The sequence below is a fragment of the Amphibalanus amphitrite genome, unplaced genomic scaffold (assembly GCF_019059575.1).
Source record: "Amphibalanus amphitrite isolate SeventyFive unplaced genomic scaffold, NRLGWU_Aamphi_draft 000057F_arrow, whole genome shotgun sequence".
NCBI classification, from domain to species: Eukaryota; Metazoa; Arthropoda; class Thecostraca; order Balanomorpha; family Balanidae; genus Amphibalanus; species Amphibalanus amphitrite.
Genome location: NW_024881553.1, coordinates 933,623 through 952,861, shown reverse-complemented (window position 1 = coordinate 952,861; position 19,239 = coordinate 933,623). Strand labels below are relative to the sequence as shown.

Genomic DNA, 19,239 nt, shown 5'->3' with positions numbered 1-19,239 from the left:
TGTGCTGTCTGACCCGGTCGGCGGCCAGGAGAGCGCTCGGTCCGGGGCGGGCGGTCCCACTGGAGGCAGACGGAGCCAGCCGGGCGGCATCTCGGCGCACCAGCCGCCGCTCCAGGTGGCAGAGGTCACGTGGCGCGCGACCTGGGTCAGGTCGGACGGTAGTGAGCGCCGCCAGTCGCCGTCCCGTCGCTGGTAGATGACCGTCCGGCCCCCGGACCACAATAAATCTCGTCGAGTGGGAGAGGGCGATCCTGGCTGTGGACGGTCGCCGATACCTGCCGGAGAGCTGCTAGGACGACCGTCGGAGCCGGACCCCGTGCTGGGGTCGGGGTCGTGATGAGTCGCGGAGTCATCAATCGATCGGCACTCAGAGGTCACACACAGCCGGGAGAGGTCAGCACTGACCCGCGACACGTAGCACGCTGGCCGGTTATCCGCTGGGGTCGCAGGCTGCGACTGAAGCGCCCGCTCGTGACCACCGTCCCACCCTGCACCGCACTCCATACCACACGCTACCGCCAGCCCAGCTGTCGACAGTATGACCAGTAACCGACTCAGATCGGTGGCCTCCCGCCGACCTGTCACCGGTCACGTGACCCGACCATGGTCAGCTCGGCCAGTCAGAGGTCAGATGATAGCGTGACTCCTCCCAGTGCTAGTGGCCGGCGGTCTATGCATTCCATCACACTCACACACGGACACAGGCCACGGTGTTCGCGAAGAAGGACGGACGGTTCATCACTCAATGGACGCCAGAATAATCACCGGGCACTGATCACTGAGCAGCACCAGTGAGCACTGAGCAGCAGTGAGCATGTTTAACAAGTATCGGGCCCGAACAAAACGCTCCCAAATTGATACTTTTCAGTAGCAGACACCGGCCATCAGCATTGCCATGCCCGATGTGACGCATGTTCGTTTCTGCACAGACTAAATCGTCAAACGTCATAAAGTCGGTCGATTCGAAAAGCTGAATCCCACTCGCAACTCCACATGTAATCCACCAGGGAGTGGAGTTCGGACTTCTCAGTGAACATTGTTACTTCCTTGATGTAACTGGTGGCCCACCCAGTCTTGCAACAGGTTTACAAGCGATGTTACAACGGCATGGACATACTTGTCCGCCCCTCCAGATATCCCACAAAACGCTACAAGATTGACGCTACTCGTTTATTTCACCAATGCTCTCTCTCCGGCCAGCAGCTGATCACGCCTGGTTCCAAATCATTGACAACAGGAAATAAATATATAAACATCAGCTTAAAGCTTGCCTAACAAAGAAGACTTTTGGACATCTGAAGAAAAACACGACAGTAGACAGAAAACTTCGCACAAAAATTGATCTAAAAATCAGTGAAAACATCCCGGTTAAAACGGCTGTCGGTGGAAAACGGTGGCCGAAATCATCACATGCTATCCACTACAGCCTCGCCTCATAATACGCACACCACCAATCCGCTCAGGGCCTCATTCTGCTCACCTCCCGTTAGAAATCATCCAGCACGACGCCCACGCCGAGACCTCTATGTAAAAATACAGACCCAAATAGTCACCGGGACACGCCTCGGTAACAGTAACAACAGTGCATCAGTTGTTTTTAATCTATCACGTTGCCGACGCCGGCATGATGTGCTCTATACTGGAGACGCGGCGCGTACACCGACCCGCCTCGCCTCTGTGACGGCAGTGGACTGAATTTGTACCCTTCAGGTTTTGTTAACTTAATGAGGATCACTTTGCGCGTGACTGCAAACGGGCCGAGGCAATGGCGCACGATCTATGCAACGGAGCATGCGAAGCCAAACGATTCCATGCACAAACTGCGGGCCACAAAACCATGTGTCGCCGGTGCACGGTCTTGCCGAATACCAGATTAGCGCGAATTTAATCAAAAACCCGACTTTCGATAAACTGTTATTTATACCTATCAATGGGTAGGAAATTGTCCGAAGTTATCGGATAGAACCTTATTTTTAAGCCACTTTATCATTTGAGGACTTATATCCCTGCCGAATGTAGACCCACGCTCCGGTTCCTGAAATCGGGCTATGGTACTGAGAAATATGTCCAGTTTTCAATGTAAATTTTACGGAAGCTTCGAGAAGATATATGAGAAAATAGCATATCACCGGATAGCACAATTCATGATGAAGCTGTTTCTGCTATCATGGTAGCTTTTCAATGAATGGTTTCTGAGTTTAATGAGTTAGAACAGGAGCCCTGCATGTGTATCGTTCTCACAATAGTATTTCATAAAGAAGTTGGAAAATGTCAAAATGGATAAAAATGGATATGACGAATAGGGCATGGCTGAACTCTCCGCACATTTCTGAACATAAGCGAGCAAGTTTCAGCTGCCACTTTTTGCCTATTTGCCGTCAATTCAGCTTTGAACATGTCTAGTCGGCCGCCCGGCGTGACCTGACCAAGGTGGGGGGCGGCGCGGCCGAACAGGCTCCAGCCTAATTAACTATCTCAAGCACACGGAATCGTGATTTCATGCACTCCCTGCAAGGTTCGATGCTTCACTTTTGCATTATTGGCCTTACGTGACGTCATTTATGACGTCACTAGGATAATAAGAGTTTTTCGTCAATAACTCCTGATTAAATTGAGCTAGCGAGTCGGGAAAGCCACCAATGGACTCAGGAAGACCTGCCGAATCGAATGATATGCAACATGACCTCCTTCGACCAACTTCGTGATCTGGGGGGCTCTAACCTGACCTTGACCCGAGGTCAACCCCTTAAGTTGACTTCAGCCGAACAAAAAGTATACCATTCGACGCACCTGAGCGAGGCGAACACGATGATGCCAAAATTGCGACTCTGCGGCATTTTTTCGCGAAGTTATTAATAAAAAACGAATCCGTGCCTTGGGCCACTTGACCTGAACTCGGAGGTCACAGGTTAACTTGAGATCTTAAAATCGGATACCAGTTGCTGCGTCTCGTAACGGCACACACGCTCGTTTTTTTTTCCCGCGAGGCTCTAGCTTCATCAGGGGCGAAACAGCGACGGGGGTCGTACCCCCCCCCCCCTTCGGCCGGCGAAGGGGGGGTATTTTGAAAACCAATAGGTCCGGTGAGGGGTAAACGTCAGTTTTGGAACCAGAGAACCATTTTCAGTGGATCCGAGCGGCGCTGGGATTAAATTCGCGCTAAACTGGTCTTCGGCCACACTGTGCGGTGGCGCGGTACGAGCAGCGAGCCGCCCGCAAACTTAAAAACCGACCCAATATCAGTTCGGTCCGCGCGCGCGCGAGGGGAGCACCGTCGGAATAATGCCACCGGATCACAAATCACTGGTGTGGCACCACTGAGCACCGCGGCACCAAAACGGCACCACACAACGCACCGACGCCCAAAACCACGCCGCGTCACATGCTCACCATCGCGCCCACTCATACAGTCACTTCCCAGTCCCCGCACACACGCACACAAACAGCGCGACATCGGCGGCATCAGCTAAAACACACACCACGATCGATCTAAAATGACTGGGGAGCTTGGCAAGCCGCGGTCGCGACGGGGCGCCGGCCCACAGGCGGCTCCGGCGGAGATACCGGGGCGGCCCCCACTCCGGGAGACCAGTCTTTAAAAACGCAACGGCAGAGGCAGCCGCGGCACACGGCAACTTGCCGGGCGAGCGCCCCTTCCCTCCCGAAGCAGCCCCTAGCGCGGCGGGGTGGGCGGCATCAAAACGAAAAGTCGAACAGCTCGCACGCGCCCTCGGAGAGGTCCAGGCCGAAGCTGTAGTCGGACTCTGACGGCAGCGGCTCCAGCGGGAGGAACGCCTCGCCCGAAATGGACGGCTCCAAATCGCCCGTGCCTGCAAACACGTTAGGGAAGAGTCAGCGGCGAGCGGTGTCACTGGGAACCGCGGTGCAGACACACTAGCACAGCGCACTTATCGGCAGTCCATGAGACGGCCGTTATTGCGACGACGGGAAAAAACATTTCAAAACCACAAGTTATGGTTGTCGCCTAACAATAAGAGCGATGAATCTCAGAAAATATGTCGCAGCTTTAGTAACACTAGAACGCGAGATTCAATAGTAAGTCTTCGACGTCTCGCCAGATCTTGCGCTCAGCGATGACAGCATGCGGCCCGCGGCAGCAATTTCGTCACTACTTCGCTGAATCCCGTGGTGCTATGGCTCAAGACCGCACAGCACCGCGACATCCAGCGAAGCAGTCACGACAGGCGGGTGGGCCCCCGGCGGACTCTACACAATTCTCCGACGGAGCCACATCTATTTGACACACTTGGCACACAGCGGATTGTCGGAGGCTAAAATTAAAACAACCACACAACCACCGCACAACCCATCTATTTAACACAATCACCGTGAGGTAGCCTATCACCGGAGACTGAGGCGTCTCGCTGTGTCCCGACACCGGCCGCGTGAAACAAATCCTGTGATATGTCTGGTAACAGCAGATCACAAGGAGAGTTTCAGGCGGCACGCGCCGGTCGAGGAGGCGTCGCGGGGGCCGGCGGTGTCCGTCCGTCCGCCCACACAGTACTACCTCTGTGATATGACCTCAGAGCAGCACATCACAAAGGTAGAACCGTGAGGGAGAACGGACCAATGGCCGAGGTGGCGAGTACCTGCATCAACCGCGGTAAACGATCAACACCGGTGTGGCTAGATGTGTGCAACAGATAGCAACGTAAAACGAACAGCCGCGTTCTCCTAATGTCAACAGACAGCGTAAAGATGAAAATGAGAAAGCACAACACTGATCGCATTGTGAAAAGGCAAAAAAAAACGCGAGATGACGTCAAATGATCCGCACTACCCTTTACGGACCTAGCGCCGACCCTCCCCGCAACCAAACAACCATCCCCGAACCCTCGCGGTTCCTCAGGGTCACAGGTCCGGCGCCGGCGGGTGGATACTGACCGAGGAAGGGCGGCCGGTCGGCGTCCACCAGCGGGTACTCGGCCTTGAGCGGCGACTGGTCCGGCAGCGAGCAGAAGCTGGTGGACAGCATCATCGAGTCGTCGGCGTGCGAGGTGGACGCCGACTCGTCCTGGCACAGGAACAGCTGGATCTCGTCCGTCTCCGAGTGCAGGTGGATCTGGTACACGCCCTCCTGCCGGCGGACAGAGGCGGACGGTCAGACGGACGGTCAAACAGCCCGACAGACAGTAACCGGCGAGGTGCTGGAAACAATGATAAATAGCTTCAAACGCTACAAAAGCACACACCCAAGTAGCCAACCGACGATGGGTTGGCGTCAAGAACAAATGATTATGAAAGCATATCCGCATATAGTCCAATCAAAATGACGCGAACCACACCCTAGCCACAAAGCAGATGCCGGTCTATAAGTTAAAACTACGTCAGTATTCTGGTGAAACCTAGCGAGCGGCGGCTGTGCCACGCACCTCGGCCGGGTCGGGGACGCGCAGCTTGGTCTCCGGCGGCGCCTTGATGGCCACCACCGTGTCGTTTTTGAACTGGGGGATGCTGCGCAGGTCCTGGTAGCGGATGTACGCCTCGCGCCGGTCGTCGTTGAGCTGGCGCAGCTGCACGCCGGCCTGCTCGATGAGCCGGTCGAGGCGGCGCTCCTCGTGCTCCAGACTGCGCAGCTGGGAGTCGTCCGGCAGCGCGGCGGCCGGCGCCGGCGCACGCAGCTCGTCCAGGTCGGAAGAGGCGGCCGTCACGCGGATCTTGTTCTTGGACTCCTTCTCGATGAGACCGATGCCCTCCAGCACGTTGGTGATGTCATACAAGCGACGTTTCTGTACGGCGGAAGTAAGTGATGAATAAAATATATAGACGTCATTACGTGATTTGTCTCGATTCGATAACTTCATGAGATGCACACACCCGCCCTACCCGCCGATAGATTACATTGGGATTAATCACAACGAGTATCGACTATTTCCAAACAGTGTCAATCATACCTGCACTTGCAGGACGATGGTGGCATGGTTGAGATCCACCACCCCGTCCTCTGCGCTGCGCAGAATCTGGAAGAACTTCTTGGTGAGAAGGCCGAGGGAAGTGTCGTAGCGCGACTTTGAAGACGGAGAGAAACAGGGAGCTGGAACTGAACAGCAGAGAACGCTGCTATTAGACAATGGCTCAGCAAGGGCGCAGATAGTCGGTCAATAGACAAGTTTGAAAACATACTGAGTGTAGTTTGGTCACACCATCAAAGCGAATCTAAGATCATTAAACCAAATCTAAGAAGCTCAGGACAAATGCACTGACAACCGGGAAGACAAAAAGTAATTGGAATGAATCACTATTGCGACAAACAGGTCAGACTTATTCACTACTGCAACTTGATTTATAAATTTGTTACAGAATTGATGGCATATTCAAACTGGTCTTGCAAGTCACAGGATTGCAACTGTTCTTTCAAAGGATCGGATGGCAAATCTGTATGGCGCTTCTATTCCACAGCTGTGCGATTTCAATCCCTTTCGTTCGTTCGTTCGTTCATTGGGGTTTACGGGCGCGTCGACTGCGGTGGTCATTTTGCGCCCATAACGCTGTACTGGTAAAGCGGATATGTCAACAGAGAACTGACGAACTGAAGAAGACTAGAACTACTTGAGATACGTTATACTAGTAAAACGAGTATATCACAGGAAAACTGATGGATTGAATATAAGAAAAGATGCTGCCGGATAAAACCCAGGGTGAGTCATCACCCAGCAGGTGGCGAATGGTGGTGCCTGGGGCTATGCGGCCGAGGCAGCGTGTCCGGTTTGGTTCGAGGTGCGGGCAACTTAAGAGAATGTGAGTGACTGTGAGCGGCACGGCACAATGGCTACATGTTGGTTGAGCATCTCCACGGAGGAGATAGCCATGCGTTGCATACGTATGCCCTATCCGTAGTCTGCAGAGGACCACTTCATGGTATCTTTTGCCTTGAAAGCAGGACTGCCAGGGCTCCAGAGTAGGTTTCACCTTTCGTAGCTTCTCGGATCCATGGAGACGCCACTCTGTCTGCCAGCTAAACGTCGTAAAAGATCGAACGGCTGGGTAAAAATCGCGAGCCGGCAGAGGCAAACGACGGAGGCAGGGGGCCGCGGCCGCGCGTCTTGCGGCCGCGTCGGCAAGCTCGTTGCCTCTTATGCCCACATGGCTCGGTATCCAGCAGAACTGGATGAATTTACCTGCTCGTTCCACCGACGTAAGACGAGATAAAATGTCTTGTACTATCGGGTTGTCTGGATTAAAACTCCGTAAAGATAAGAGGCTGCTGAGGGAGTCTGACAAGATCAGATAGCAGGAGCTGTCAGACACCTCGATAAAACACAAAGCCTTCTCAATTGCAACGAGCTCGGAAGAAAAAACAGAGGCAGAAGTCGGCAAAGAGAATGTGCGTGTGTCATGACCAGTCACAAAAGCGCAGCCGACACCATGTTCTGTTTTCGAGCCGTCTGTAAAAACCGAGGTAAAACCATCATATGAGGCAATGTGTTCCAGCGCCCGTGCTCGTAGTGTGCATGGCGGCTGATCGTCCTTCCTGATGTCTGTCAGTAAAAGATCGATTCGTGGATACGCATTTCTCCAGGGCGGCGAGGGCGCGCTCCACGTGCGCCTCACGCCGCGAAGAGAAATGTTTGCTTTTGAGAAGAGAGCTTGCATACGTCCACCGAAGGAAGTCGATCGACCAGCCACTCTGTCAGACCGACTGATCTCTCGCGAGAAGACATACGGGTATGCCGGGTGCGAGGGAAATTGACGAAGTTTTAAAACATACCGCATGCCCAACATCTGGCGACGGAGAGATAACGGTGGCTCGTGAGCCTCAGCCAGAACGCTGCTTGTTGGCGAAGTACGGAAAGCACCCGTAGCAACGCGAAGTGAGGCATGGTGAATGGTGTCAAGCATTTTCTTACGCGACTCGCTGGCGCTGTCATAAATGAAACTTGCGTAGTCGAGCTTTGAACGTACCAGAGAGCGGTAAAGTAAAAGCAAGGTTCGTCGGTCAGCTCCATACGACGTACGTGATACACATTTTAAAATATTCAGAGTTTTAAAACATCTCTCACGAAGAGTTTTAAAATGCTCATTGTACGTCAGACGTCTGTCCAAAACAACACCAAGAAACTTTGCAACCGGCTGCGTGGGGATATTTCGCCCGTAGAGGCGGATTCCAAGATCAGGATCGTGGCAGCGGCGGCGGCAAAAGTGAACAGCCACAGTCTTTGAAGTTGAGAACTTAAGGCCATTATCCTTGCTCCACTTTTCTAAACGCGTCACAGCAAGCTGAAGTTGTCGTGACGTGTGCCGCGCACTTGAGGCGGAGAACCATACCGCCAAATCGTCGACAAAAAGGGATCTCCCTATAGCCGTTGGGAGTCTGTCGCCAATGTCATTAATCATGATAGCAAAAAGTGCCACACTCAAGACGCCTCCCTGTGGAATGCCATTCTCCTGAAGGTGGGAGCTGGACAAGTGGTTTCCAACCCTGACACGAAAGGTGCGATAAGATAAAAAGTTGCAAATGAAAAAGCCCATACAGCCACGGATACCATAGCTGAGAAGCTTCCTCAAGATGATCTGCCGTAAAACTGTGTCGTAAGCAGCCTCAATATCAAAAAAGATAGCCCCAAGGTGTTTCTTTTCGGTAAAAGCGGTCCTCACTTCGGTGTCAAGAGCTAAGATATGGTCAACTGAACTGCGGTGTTTCCTGAAACCACACTGCGCGTCCGTAAAAATGTCGTTATGTTCCAGAAACCAACTCAAGCGAGCATTCACCATCTTCTCCATCAACTTGCAAAGAGCAGAGGTCAATGAGATAGGACGGTAGTGAAGTGGGTCAAGTCCCGACTTGCCAGGCTTTAAAATGGGAATCACCGTGGCCTCTTGCCATGCTGCAGGAAACAAACCGCTCTCCCATAGCGAGTTAAATATCGCTAACAGTGTTTCCAGGGCGATAGAAGGAAGGTGCTTCAACATGGAGTTGTGAATGGCGTCTGGGCCCTCGGCGACACTTCGAAGCGAGGATATGGCGTGCTTCAGTTCAGTCATTGTAAAAGGCTCGTTATATTCTATATGTTCGTCAGTGGAAAAATCCGCCAAGCCCAGCTGGGGTCGGGCTCGCCCTAGTGCGGGCTGCGAGGGAGCGTCACCCCGGCAGCGCTCTGAGAGTGTTCTAGCTATAGCCTCCGCGACATCAAAAGGATGTATTATATCAGAGTTGTTCACCCTCAGAGTCGGAAGTGGAGAAGAGCTGAGCCGTCCCGAGATGCGCTTTATGCGTGACCACACCTGGCTCGTCGGAGTAAACCGGTTTAAAGAATTAACGTAGGTGCGCCATGATCTGACCTTTGCCTCTTTGATTGTGCGTCGTGCAAAAGCCCGCGCTTTTTTGAAAGCGATGAGGTTCTCCATGGTGCTGTTTCGGTTAAACTGCTTGAAGGCGCGTTTCCGTGCTCGGATTGCGTTCCTACACTCTTCCGTCCACCAAGGGACGGGAGTGCGGTGGGGCTGTCCTGATGTCTTAGGGATGCACGCTTCGGCGGAGCTTAAAAGTAAAGACGTAAAAGCTTCCGCCGATGGAATACAGCCGTCGGCACTGGACAACGAGGTTTCCATCAAAACGGAAAACTCGGCCCAGTCGGCTTTATGCAGGTTCCACCGTTGTGGGCGCTTCCCCAGTGTCGGGGTATCCTGGTACGCAATCCACACCGGAAAGTGGTCACTGCCGAGTGGGTCGTCATGTACCGACCAAGTAAAGAGGTGAGCTAGAAGCGGACTTGCCAAACTCAGGTCAAGCGCCGATGTTTGGCCGGAAGGCAGAGTAAAATGGGTTCGCTGCCCTGTATTTAAAATACAAAGCGACTCATCGCAAATAAAACTTTCTAAGGCACGACCACGTGGGCCGATGTGATCACATCCCCATACCGTGCTATGAGCGTTGAAGTCGCCCACCACAAGGACTGGTGCCGGGAGCTCACAGAGAAGGTGGCGCAGTTCTGCCTCCGGGAAAGCTGTACCAGGAGGGAGGTATAGCGAACAGACTGTGACTTCCCGGCGGTATAGGTGCACTCTCACAGCTACTGCTTGCAGAGGAGAGTTCAGTAGGAGCGGTGTGACTGGCAGACTGTGGTGCACTGCTATGAGGACACCACCATGTGCTATAGTGTCCGAATGCAGGTCCCTGCGGAAGACGGCATAGCCCCTGATGGTGCAAGTCATAGTTGGCGCCAGCTTGGTCTCCTGGAGACAGATTATGAAGGGGTTGCGCCCACGTATGACCGATTGCAAGTCCTGGAAGTTTGGTTTTAAACCTCTACAATTCCACTGCAGGATAAAATGTGCTATAGCTGTAGTTTTGAGCGCTTAGGTAAGCGGAAGGTGTCTAAAACTGTAGACTTTAGCTTGTGTTAAAAGAGGGCGAGGACTTAAAAACGCTCCTCGCCGCCGGGGCCCGGGCTACCACCAAAGACCACCTTTGGACGGCCCTCGCGGAGCCTTCCATCGGCAGACCTAGGACGGCCGGTAGCTCCCGGTTGAAACTTCAGCCGCGAGCGGGGGCTACCGTCGTTTGTCGGCGATAGCTCCCACGGAAGTGTGCGCTTCGTGGGGCGGCCTGGGGCGGGCGGCGGCCCCGCCGGTCTCGGTTCCGAAGGTGGCGTGCACGGAGGAGGCCGAGACCCCGACACCTCGCCCGTGGAGGGCGCCGGAGGGGCACCGGAGGGACGCTGTGAGGGGGGCAGTGGGGGCGGTGGGAACGGAGGAAGTGGAGGGGGTGGTGGGGGAGGTGGGGGAGGTGGGGGCGGAGGTGGAGGAGGCGGAGGTGGAGGAGGGGGCGGAGGAGTAGGGGGAGGTCCCAGCAGAGGCGACGGGGCCGCCCCCGGGGCATCAGAGCCTCTATGGGCCGAAGACACTCGACGCTCCTCAAGAGCCTGGGCAATCCGGCGTTCCCGTCTGGCGTCCTGCTCTAACCGTTCCTCCTGACCGCGGCGCAGCGCAGCCATCACTGCAGTCTCCCTCGGCGGGGGTCGGTGCACTTCAGCAGACGTGCCCGGGGCCTGCTCAGCGGAACGCGGTGGCGAGACCGGGCCCCGGCGACGACCCCGGGCGAGGGTCCACTCCTCCTCCTGCTTCCTGCTTGGTGACGTCTGTGTGGCGGTGCACGACGACGCTTTAGAGGGCTTCTGTTGAACTGATGAGTTGCTGTGACTGTTGGCATCTGGGACAAAACAAAAGCCGAATGACTTCAGAATCGCTATTAACTGACCGATGCTGTTGTTGGCATCAGTTTCAGTGGGGCAGCGCTGTCTAGAACCGTTGGCCACACTAGCATAAGACCGCTTGGGATGGAGGGCAGCAAAGCGGTCTCGGGCCTGACGAAATGACAGCCTTTCGGTGACCTTCAGGGACATTATTTCTTTTTCTCTCTGGAAGGCCGGGCATCGCCCATCAAACGAGGAATGTGGAGTCTGAGAGTCGTCACAATTGACGCATCTCAACTCAGACGACGAGCACTCGGCACTGCTGTGATCAGTTGCCGCACATCTCCCGCATGCCGGTCTGTTCCGACAGCTGTCTCGAGTGTGACCGAATCGAAGACACTGAAAACAACGCATGGGACTCGGGACATATGGTCGAACTTTCACGGACAGATATCCTATCATCACCTCCCTCGGCAGTTCCAGCGAGTTGAAAGTCAGAATGATACTGTGCGTGGGTGCGAGAGCGCCACTTCTCTTGGTGTAGATGCGGCGGGCGGCGGAGACCCCAAACTGTGACAGGCCTTCGGCGATCTCGTCGTTTTGCATGCCCTCCAGATCGTCGCAAAAAATGACCCCTCGGCTGGAATTTTTCGTGCGATGCGGCGAAACGCTGACCGAAAGGTTTACTTCCTTCCTGCCCTGCTGATCCTTAACTGTGTATGTGAAGTGAGTAGCTTTCAGGGCCCTTTCCGCCTCTCTATCGTCAACAAACTCTACTTCGATGCCTCCGTCTCTAAGTTTTTCACACCTCGCAATCTTACCAAATCTGTCACAGCCCTCTCGTCTCTGAAAGGGAGACAGCGACGCGAGTTTTCGTTCGTCGGATGTAAATATAAGAACTTTTGGTCGTGCTCCACCGACTGCACTAGGTGCAAGGGGTTCAGCCGAGGCTGTGGTCCGTGGGGGTGCCAAGTGAGAATCCATGGAAAGTGTAATTGTTTCGGTCCCGCAGCCTCCCACCCACCTCGGAGCCCAACTGGGGGACGGCCACACTCCCCCGTAGGGTGGTGGTCCGCCAGGAGTACTGCAGGACTATACGGGGGCCGGGACGCCAAAAGCAGCAAGACGAAGCCGCCGGGTACGGGGCCGCGTGAGCCGCGGCCGCCGCAGAGCCATGCGGCACGGGACCGGACCTGATCCCGCGCGCGGACATGGATACGGTGGCGCTAAGCCCCGCGCTGAAGGAATCAGGCGGCCCCTGCACCCGGCGGCAACCCCCCGCATACCCGTCGCCCAGCCCCCTTGACCCCGATTAGCCAGTGCCGCACAGGGCGACGCCTGACCGGCCGATTTCCCTCATGCGAGGCCAACATGGGGCATCCCGCAGATCCGGGGATTGGCGCCAAAGGCATGTGTTGGAAGGCTGCCCCGACTAACCCGCAGGGCAGCCCCCTCAACGCCCAGACATCCTCTCCCCGGTCTTTGGGCCGAAGGTACGGCTAGACCGATAAAACCAGGGGAACCAGAGAACAAAGAAGATGAGCGAGTGCAAAAAAAAAAAACAAATGGGGGAGCGTTCGAAACCGATGAGGCAAGCAGCCTGCAAGACCGGTACAGCGTAGGAAAACTGAAAACGCAATCAACGCGAGTATCCGCAAAAAAGGCAACAGACAGGTACAAAACAACCAAGAGCAATTCACGTGAAAAGAGTGCAATGCAGCAAACTGGCAATGGAATCGTGCACAAGGAAGATAAGCAAGTGTAAAAAAAAACTGGGGAAGCGTGCGGAACCGGTGAGGCAAGCAGCCTGCAAGACCGGTACAGCGCAAGAAGACTGAAAACGCAGCCAATGCCAGTGACCGCAAAAGAAATATGGGCAACAAACGGGTACAAGACGACCAAGAGCAATTCACGTGAGAAGATGGCACGATTAGAGACTGGAATCGCATTATGCAATGGAATCGTGCACAAAGAAGATGAGCAAGTGTTAAAAAAAAAAACTGGGAAGCGTGCGAAACCGATGAGGTAAGCAACCAAATGAGTGCAAACCAGCCAGGTGAGAAGACGGCAACGCGGCCGACTGGCAATGGCATTGGGCAAACATCAAATCCAGCAAATGTGGGCAAAGTCAAGATCACACATATGGCAATCAACGCGAGTATCCGCAAAAAAGGCAACAGACAGGTACAAAACAACCAAGAGCAATTCACGTGAAAAGAGTGCAATGCAGCAAACTGGCAATGGAATCGTGCACAAGGAAGATAAGCAAGTGTAAAAAAAAACTGGGGAAGCGTGCGGAACCGGTGAGGCAAGCAGCCTGCAAGACCGGTACAGCGTAAGAAGACTGAAAACGCAGCCAATGCCAGTGACCGCAAAAGAAATATGGGCAACAAACGGGTACAAGACGACCAAGAGCAATTCACGTGAGAAGATGGCACGATTAGAGACTGGAATCGCATTATGCAATGGAATCGTGCACAGAGAAGATGAGCAAGTGTTAAAAAAAACTGGGAAGCGTGCGAAACCGATGAGGTAGGCAACCAAATGAGTGCAAACCAGCCAGGAGAAATTCGCGTGAGAAGACGGCAACGCGGCCGACTGGCAATGGCATTGTGCAAACATCAAATCCAGCAAATGTGGGCAAAGTCAAGATCACACATATGTGTATCTAGGGCTGAGGGGGGGGGGGGGGGCGCTATTCCACTTCACCCGAGTGTGCCCGTGCGGTGCGTGAGAATGCAGAAAAGGCAACCAATGAAAATGCTCGCAAGAAAGCTGGGCAACAGACAAGTGCAAAAACTTAGTGCAAACCACGTGAGAAGACGGCAAAGCAGTATAAGCTGGCAGTGAGAAGAAACACCCGGAAGGAGCGGAACCGGGCGCAAAAAAGACACTCATCAGAAACAAAGGGAAAAAAGAAACCAAGAAAGGTCTGACTTGTCGTCTATCAATCCAGGGTCGAGTCCGGTTGTAATCGAGCATGAGTCAAGCTGGGGCCGAGGGGGCGCTACTCCCCTTGCTGGCGGAGGTCAGGGCCGCCGCAGGACGCGGGCCCAAGGAACCCAGGCCACCGCCAGCCCCCTGCGGGGCCAATCTTGCAGAAAATCCATCCGACAATCAAATCAGAGCCGAGGTCGAACGCAAGTCAAGCTGGGGCCGAGGGGGCGCTACTCCCCTTACTGGCCGAAGTCACAGCCGCCGCGAGGCCAGAGCCCAATGGTCCCGGCCAAGCAACGGCTCTGACCACGGTCAGCCCCCTGCGGGGCGATTTCAATCCCCAATGATTGACTAGCGTCGCACTATAATTCGAAAGCCACGCTGGAAAGCATATAAATAGCTGAGACGTTCAATCGCTGAACAAGCCCCAAAACCCTACCGTAACTTCGTTCGCCGCTAAGAGGCAAACCGTCTTCAAAAGTAACACGCTCACGTGTTCATATAACAATGAAAGGGGACACCATCACACAAATAAACTTTCAGTGAAACAGCCAATGGATGAACCACGGTTCAAGAGCCTGAACAATTCATGTTCAATTTTGTGAGACGTTGGTAAAATAAACCCCACAAACTTGGCCGCACTCCTGTCAAAGTTATAGCAATAAATTTGCTTACAGGTAATTCAGTTTCAATGCCTATATCAGGCTATATTGATTACCTAATTCCATAATGGTGAGGACAGCATTGAGAGAACAAGTAAAATTCATATCATAAACTATGCCCACTCACCAACTTTTGATGGACTTGGAGATGGATACTCCTCAGAGTACGTTCGCACCCGGTGCTTTGGTGTCTTGCTGGGTGTTTTAAATATATGCTCTGATTGGGGCAAGTCTAGATTCAACCTCCGTTTTACAGCCTGCAATAAAAATGCATTGTCCTTAGCAATTGAGAATGCTATTTAACCATTTCATGACAAGTAACACAAGCTCAAGCTAACAAGGGTCAAACTGAGTTGTTCATAACTTGTTTAAGCACATTGCAAATTATGGGAGCCTTAGTTTAGTTTAACTTATGAGAAACTGATCATCGAGTTGAGCAGCACATCTATCATACCTAGCCAGCACAACATGCTACATGATACTGCTGCATAATAAATAACTCTGAAGAACCCACCTTAGGATTTGTGATGAATGTCTGTGGCTGATGAACAGGCGTGGAGTGGGTCATGGTATACTGGTGATCCTCAAAATCTGATGGCTCATCAACAAATTCAATATCAATGAAATCAAGGTCCATTTCTTTGGCTTCATCATGATGTGCTATCTCAGGCGCAAATCCAGATGTGCTGGCCATCAGGGGGCTGAAATAAAAGTACACACAGTGAGAAACAATTCTGGATTAAGTGGTACCCATTGCCAGCCCCTTGAGTTGGTTGAAACCTGAATTATGTTCATTACCTACTACGATGGATAAAAATAGCATTTTGTTTAGATTGAATACCATTAATTTCGGTGAGAATGAAAAAATGACAGGAATAACTCAAAGCATCCCAAACAAGCAAATAGGTATTTTAAAGGGACCCTCCCACCTTCAAAAAAGTTAATGAATTGGCATGAAAGTGATGTCGCTCAGTTCAGAGAGAGCAAAAACGAATATCTACCAAATTTCATCGAAAAATATTCACCGATTTTCAAGATATTAGACTTTTACTTTTGTTTACTTTTTGGGATCTCCGCTGTTCCTAGTGACTTTATTTGAAAGTGCGGCATTTGTTGCGCGCAAAGCAGCATATACCACCGCGTGCTACCAAACGTTTTAGTAAAAGATTTAAAATCGTTAGATCTCCGCTGACGTCACAAATTCTAAGGGGGCATACCAATGCATTAGCCCCTTAGAATCCGAAAACTGCAAGTTTGAAATTCGATATCTCCGAATTAAAGCATTTTTCGATGTTGTGAGTGCCCAAACCGGTATTTTCAGGCCATGGCCACCAATTTGGCTATCTCAACTCAAATCTAATGTTAAGGTGGGAGGGTCCCTTTAATATGGATGAATGTTTTTCCCCAAATAGGTAATGCAAAATCAATTATTAATTGTAATGTTCAATGCATCATTTAAATCATCTTACTTACAAAGCTGCATTGGAACTGCAACATGGTAACTGCTGTTCTCCAAAGCAATGCTAAAAATACTTTGTTAACTACATTATCTCTTGCCAGAGTGCCAATTTTGTCATTTCAAATTGATTTGAAAACTGCTATTCCATTGAATGTTGAAGCTAAAATGAAAAAAAAAATCAGTGGACAGTGGGTAGGTGTTAATTTGCATCACTTAATATTTGATCAATTTCACTTGACTTTAGATAAAAAGCAGAAAAAATTTTGGTAGTAGGTACCTACCAAAAATCAATTCCTTACTAATGGTCAGCAAGCTTCCTTCAAAGTGCATCTGCAGATGTTTAGTGGGTGTGTGTTTAGGTTGGGTTGGGTAAGACTTGGTAAGGCAAATGATGGTTGAGCTTCCATATGTTTATAGAGGCTACTAGATTGCAAATCTCAAGTAATTTGATACCTTTGTGTAGGTATATTTATAATTCCATGCAGCATTTCTCTGATAATGCCACATTGTTATATTAACTGGAAAATAAAATGCAACAGCACTTCAATTAAACCTAACCTAACCAGTAACCTTGTCTTACCAACTAACCTAACCTGATCTTTTGCTTTGCAGTGAGTAGGTTGGGCAGGGCACAAGCAAGACTGGGTTAAGTTGACTTACTGCTGCTGAGTAGAATACTGCTAGCTATAATAAAATAAGGTTACATTTTAGTTTCAGTGCTTCAACTGTTAAATGTTCAAGATACTTGACACTATCATTTTGTTATTTCTGAAACATCTGGAAAGTAATACCAGTTGGTTTATTATTGGTGTGCCCCTGCCCCCTGGTGCCACTTGCACCTTTGCAGCAACAACTAAAAACAAAACTTAACTTCACTGGAACTGAGGTGCTAAAGTGAGGTGTGCAAGGCTGGGGTTAGCTATAAAGTATGTCTAGTAAGGACACTGAGAAAGTTATGGTTGATGGAAAATATTCCAGTAAGGTAGGTACTTCTCCCAATGTCATCTTCCAGTAAAGTACCTCTATAGGTGATATACATTATGAAGGTGCTTAGTAGCTGGTGTCTGAAATGCACAAAGCTATGTGAGACCACTGAAGATAATAAGTTTTGGTTATTTTGTTTTGTAATTTTAACTTTTGATATCCTGAATCCAAATATGATACCTACATGTGGAACACAAGAAAAAAATATACAAACCTGACCTTACCTTATCTACTAGCCCACAGCCTAAAACCTACAACCTAACACAACCTAAAACCTAAAAACCTACAACCTTCCACCTACAATTTGTTTTTGTATTTCTGTATCAACTGCGCCACAATTGTAGATCAGACCTTTTCTGAACAAATGCCTGCTGGTTAATGAAGTTAGTTTAGGTCAATTTTAACTGTTTTTTTCAACCTTACAGATTTTACATTACAATTTTTAGATGCTTTGGTTTACCATTTGCTGTGAATCAAACATTTGCAGCACGTTTAATAAAATAAAACCTATTAACCTATTACCTAACCAGCTGCCTACTATCCATAATAGGTGTCTTCTGTATAGTTTTGTAAGGCTGGCACTCCCTTGTGTATGGGGTTCTTAAATTCCTCTTCTGACTCTCCTATCTCTATCCTACTGGACATTGTTGGAACCCAACCAGGTAAGTGAACCAGGTAAGTAAGTATTTAAGAATACCTCCTTCACACCTACATGACAAAACCTACCTACCTACCTCACACCATACTACACCTAACACTAGGCAATGTAGGTATCTTACTGGAAAACTACAAGTTCATGCTACCTAAATAGCTTTGGGTGCACTATGAAGAACATGACAATTTCTCGACCTTCCATGCCATTTGCATTACGCACATAAAGTTAATACTGCACTTCAAAATGCAAATTTGACCTGTTGGACAAAGAAAGTGTCATAAATCACATGCAATCAAAAAATCTTATACATTATGCATGAAGGAAGATCAATTTGAAATCAAACAACACATTAACGATTTAGATATTATCGCGCCAATATCGCCACAACAGACCAAAGCCAGCTGTCTCAGCACAATCAATTAACAGGCATTGATTGGTGAGCAGGCAATAATCTCGAGCGAAAATCAAACACTGACCTACAAAGCTATTAATTCAAAAGACGAACCGAAAGAAAAATGATGATCCACGGCGGCGTCGGCGTCGCGGCCGCGGCGTGACAGTCGGCTCCAAGGATTACTTCAACTTCAGCTTCTCGTAAAACGGCATTCGGCCAATAGATATTTACCAAATAAAATGTTTACTAATGTTTCTTTATATCAATAAATGGCAAATAAAAAGTGCTACGCCGGTCAGCATCAAATCCTCGACGATAATCACGAACACCCGACGCCGCGGCCAAGAGACGCTCGCTTTCTTCCGTTGTAAACAATAAATGGCGCGAAATCAAACGACGAGAACATGGCGGAGGCGATGGCGGTCCCAAACCGCGCATCCTCAAAAGAAAGGCGTCCTGAATTACAGGTTAGGCAGAACTATCATTGAAAATGCATAAAAATCAATATAAAATGTTATGTTTCTTCGTATTTTAGCAAAGATTACTGCTATTTTGATGATTAATTTTTAGTAACTTACAGCAAAGCTTACGATGCGCGGAGGACGGAAGTGCTATTGTTCCTTTTGGCGGGAATATTGATGAAGGAAAATGAAGGAAAACTGATGGTGGTGCAGAAATATTTGTGTGCATGGCAGTTAGGTAATCTTGGCAGTTAGCACCTAAGATACAAACGATAGAGAAATAATCATAACATTTTCATTCATTTTTGTCCTTGTTCGAACAAATCCACAATATGCATGACCCTATGCATGACCCCAAGGCCCTATATAGATTCAAACAACGTTAGGTTAACTGCATTCTTTTGAAACTTGAATAGTTTAAAACGTTTGTTAAGAATTTAATGAATATTTCTATTTTTTCAAACTAAACGAAGCCAAAAATGAATCCATGGATTTTTTTCAATTCCTTTAGTTGGAGAAGGCGCTTTACTT

General features: G+C 50.4%; 1 protein-coding gene across 1 annotated transcript; it reads right to left on the bottom strand.

Annotated features, from left to right (window-relative positions):
- Positions 1 to 1,156: 1,156 nt before the first annotated feature.
- Positions 1,157 to 16,894, bottom strand: LOC122378312 (transcription factor E2F6-like). Its single transcript, XM_043359243.1, has 7 exons — positions 16,875 to 16,894; positions 15,270 to 15,456; positions 14,883 to 15,012; positions 5,919 to 6,064; positions 5,397 to 5,753; positions 4,909 to 5,101; positions 1,157 to 3,830 (listed from the first exon to the last, which is right to left on the bottom strand). Exons 2-7 carry the CDS (start codon positions 15,447 to 15,449, stop codon positions 3,697 to 3,699), a joined length of 1,140 nt encoding a protein of 379 aa, XP_043215178.1. The 5' UTR covers positions 15,450 to 15,456; positions 16,875 to 16,894; the 3' UTR covers positions 1,157 to 3,696.
- Between the last annotated feature and the right edge of the window lie 2,345 nt (positions 16,895 to 19,239).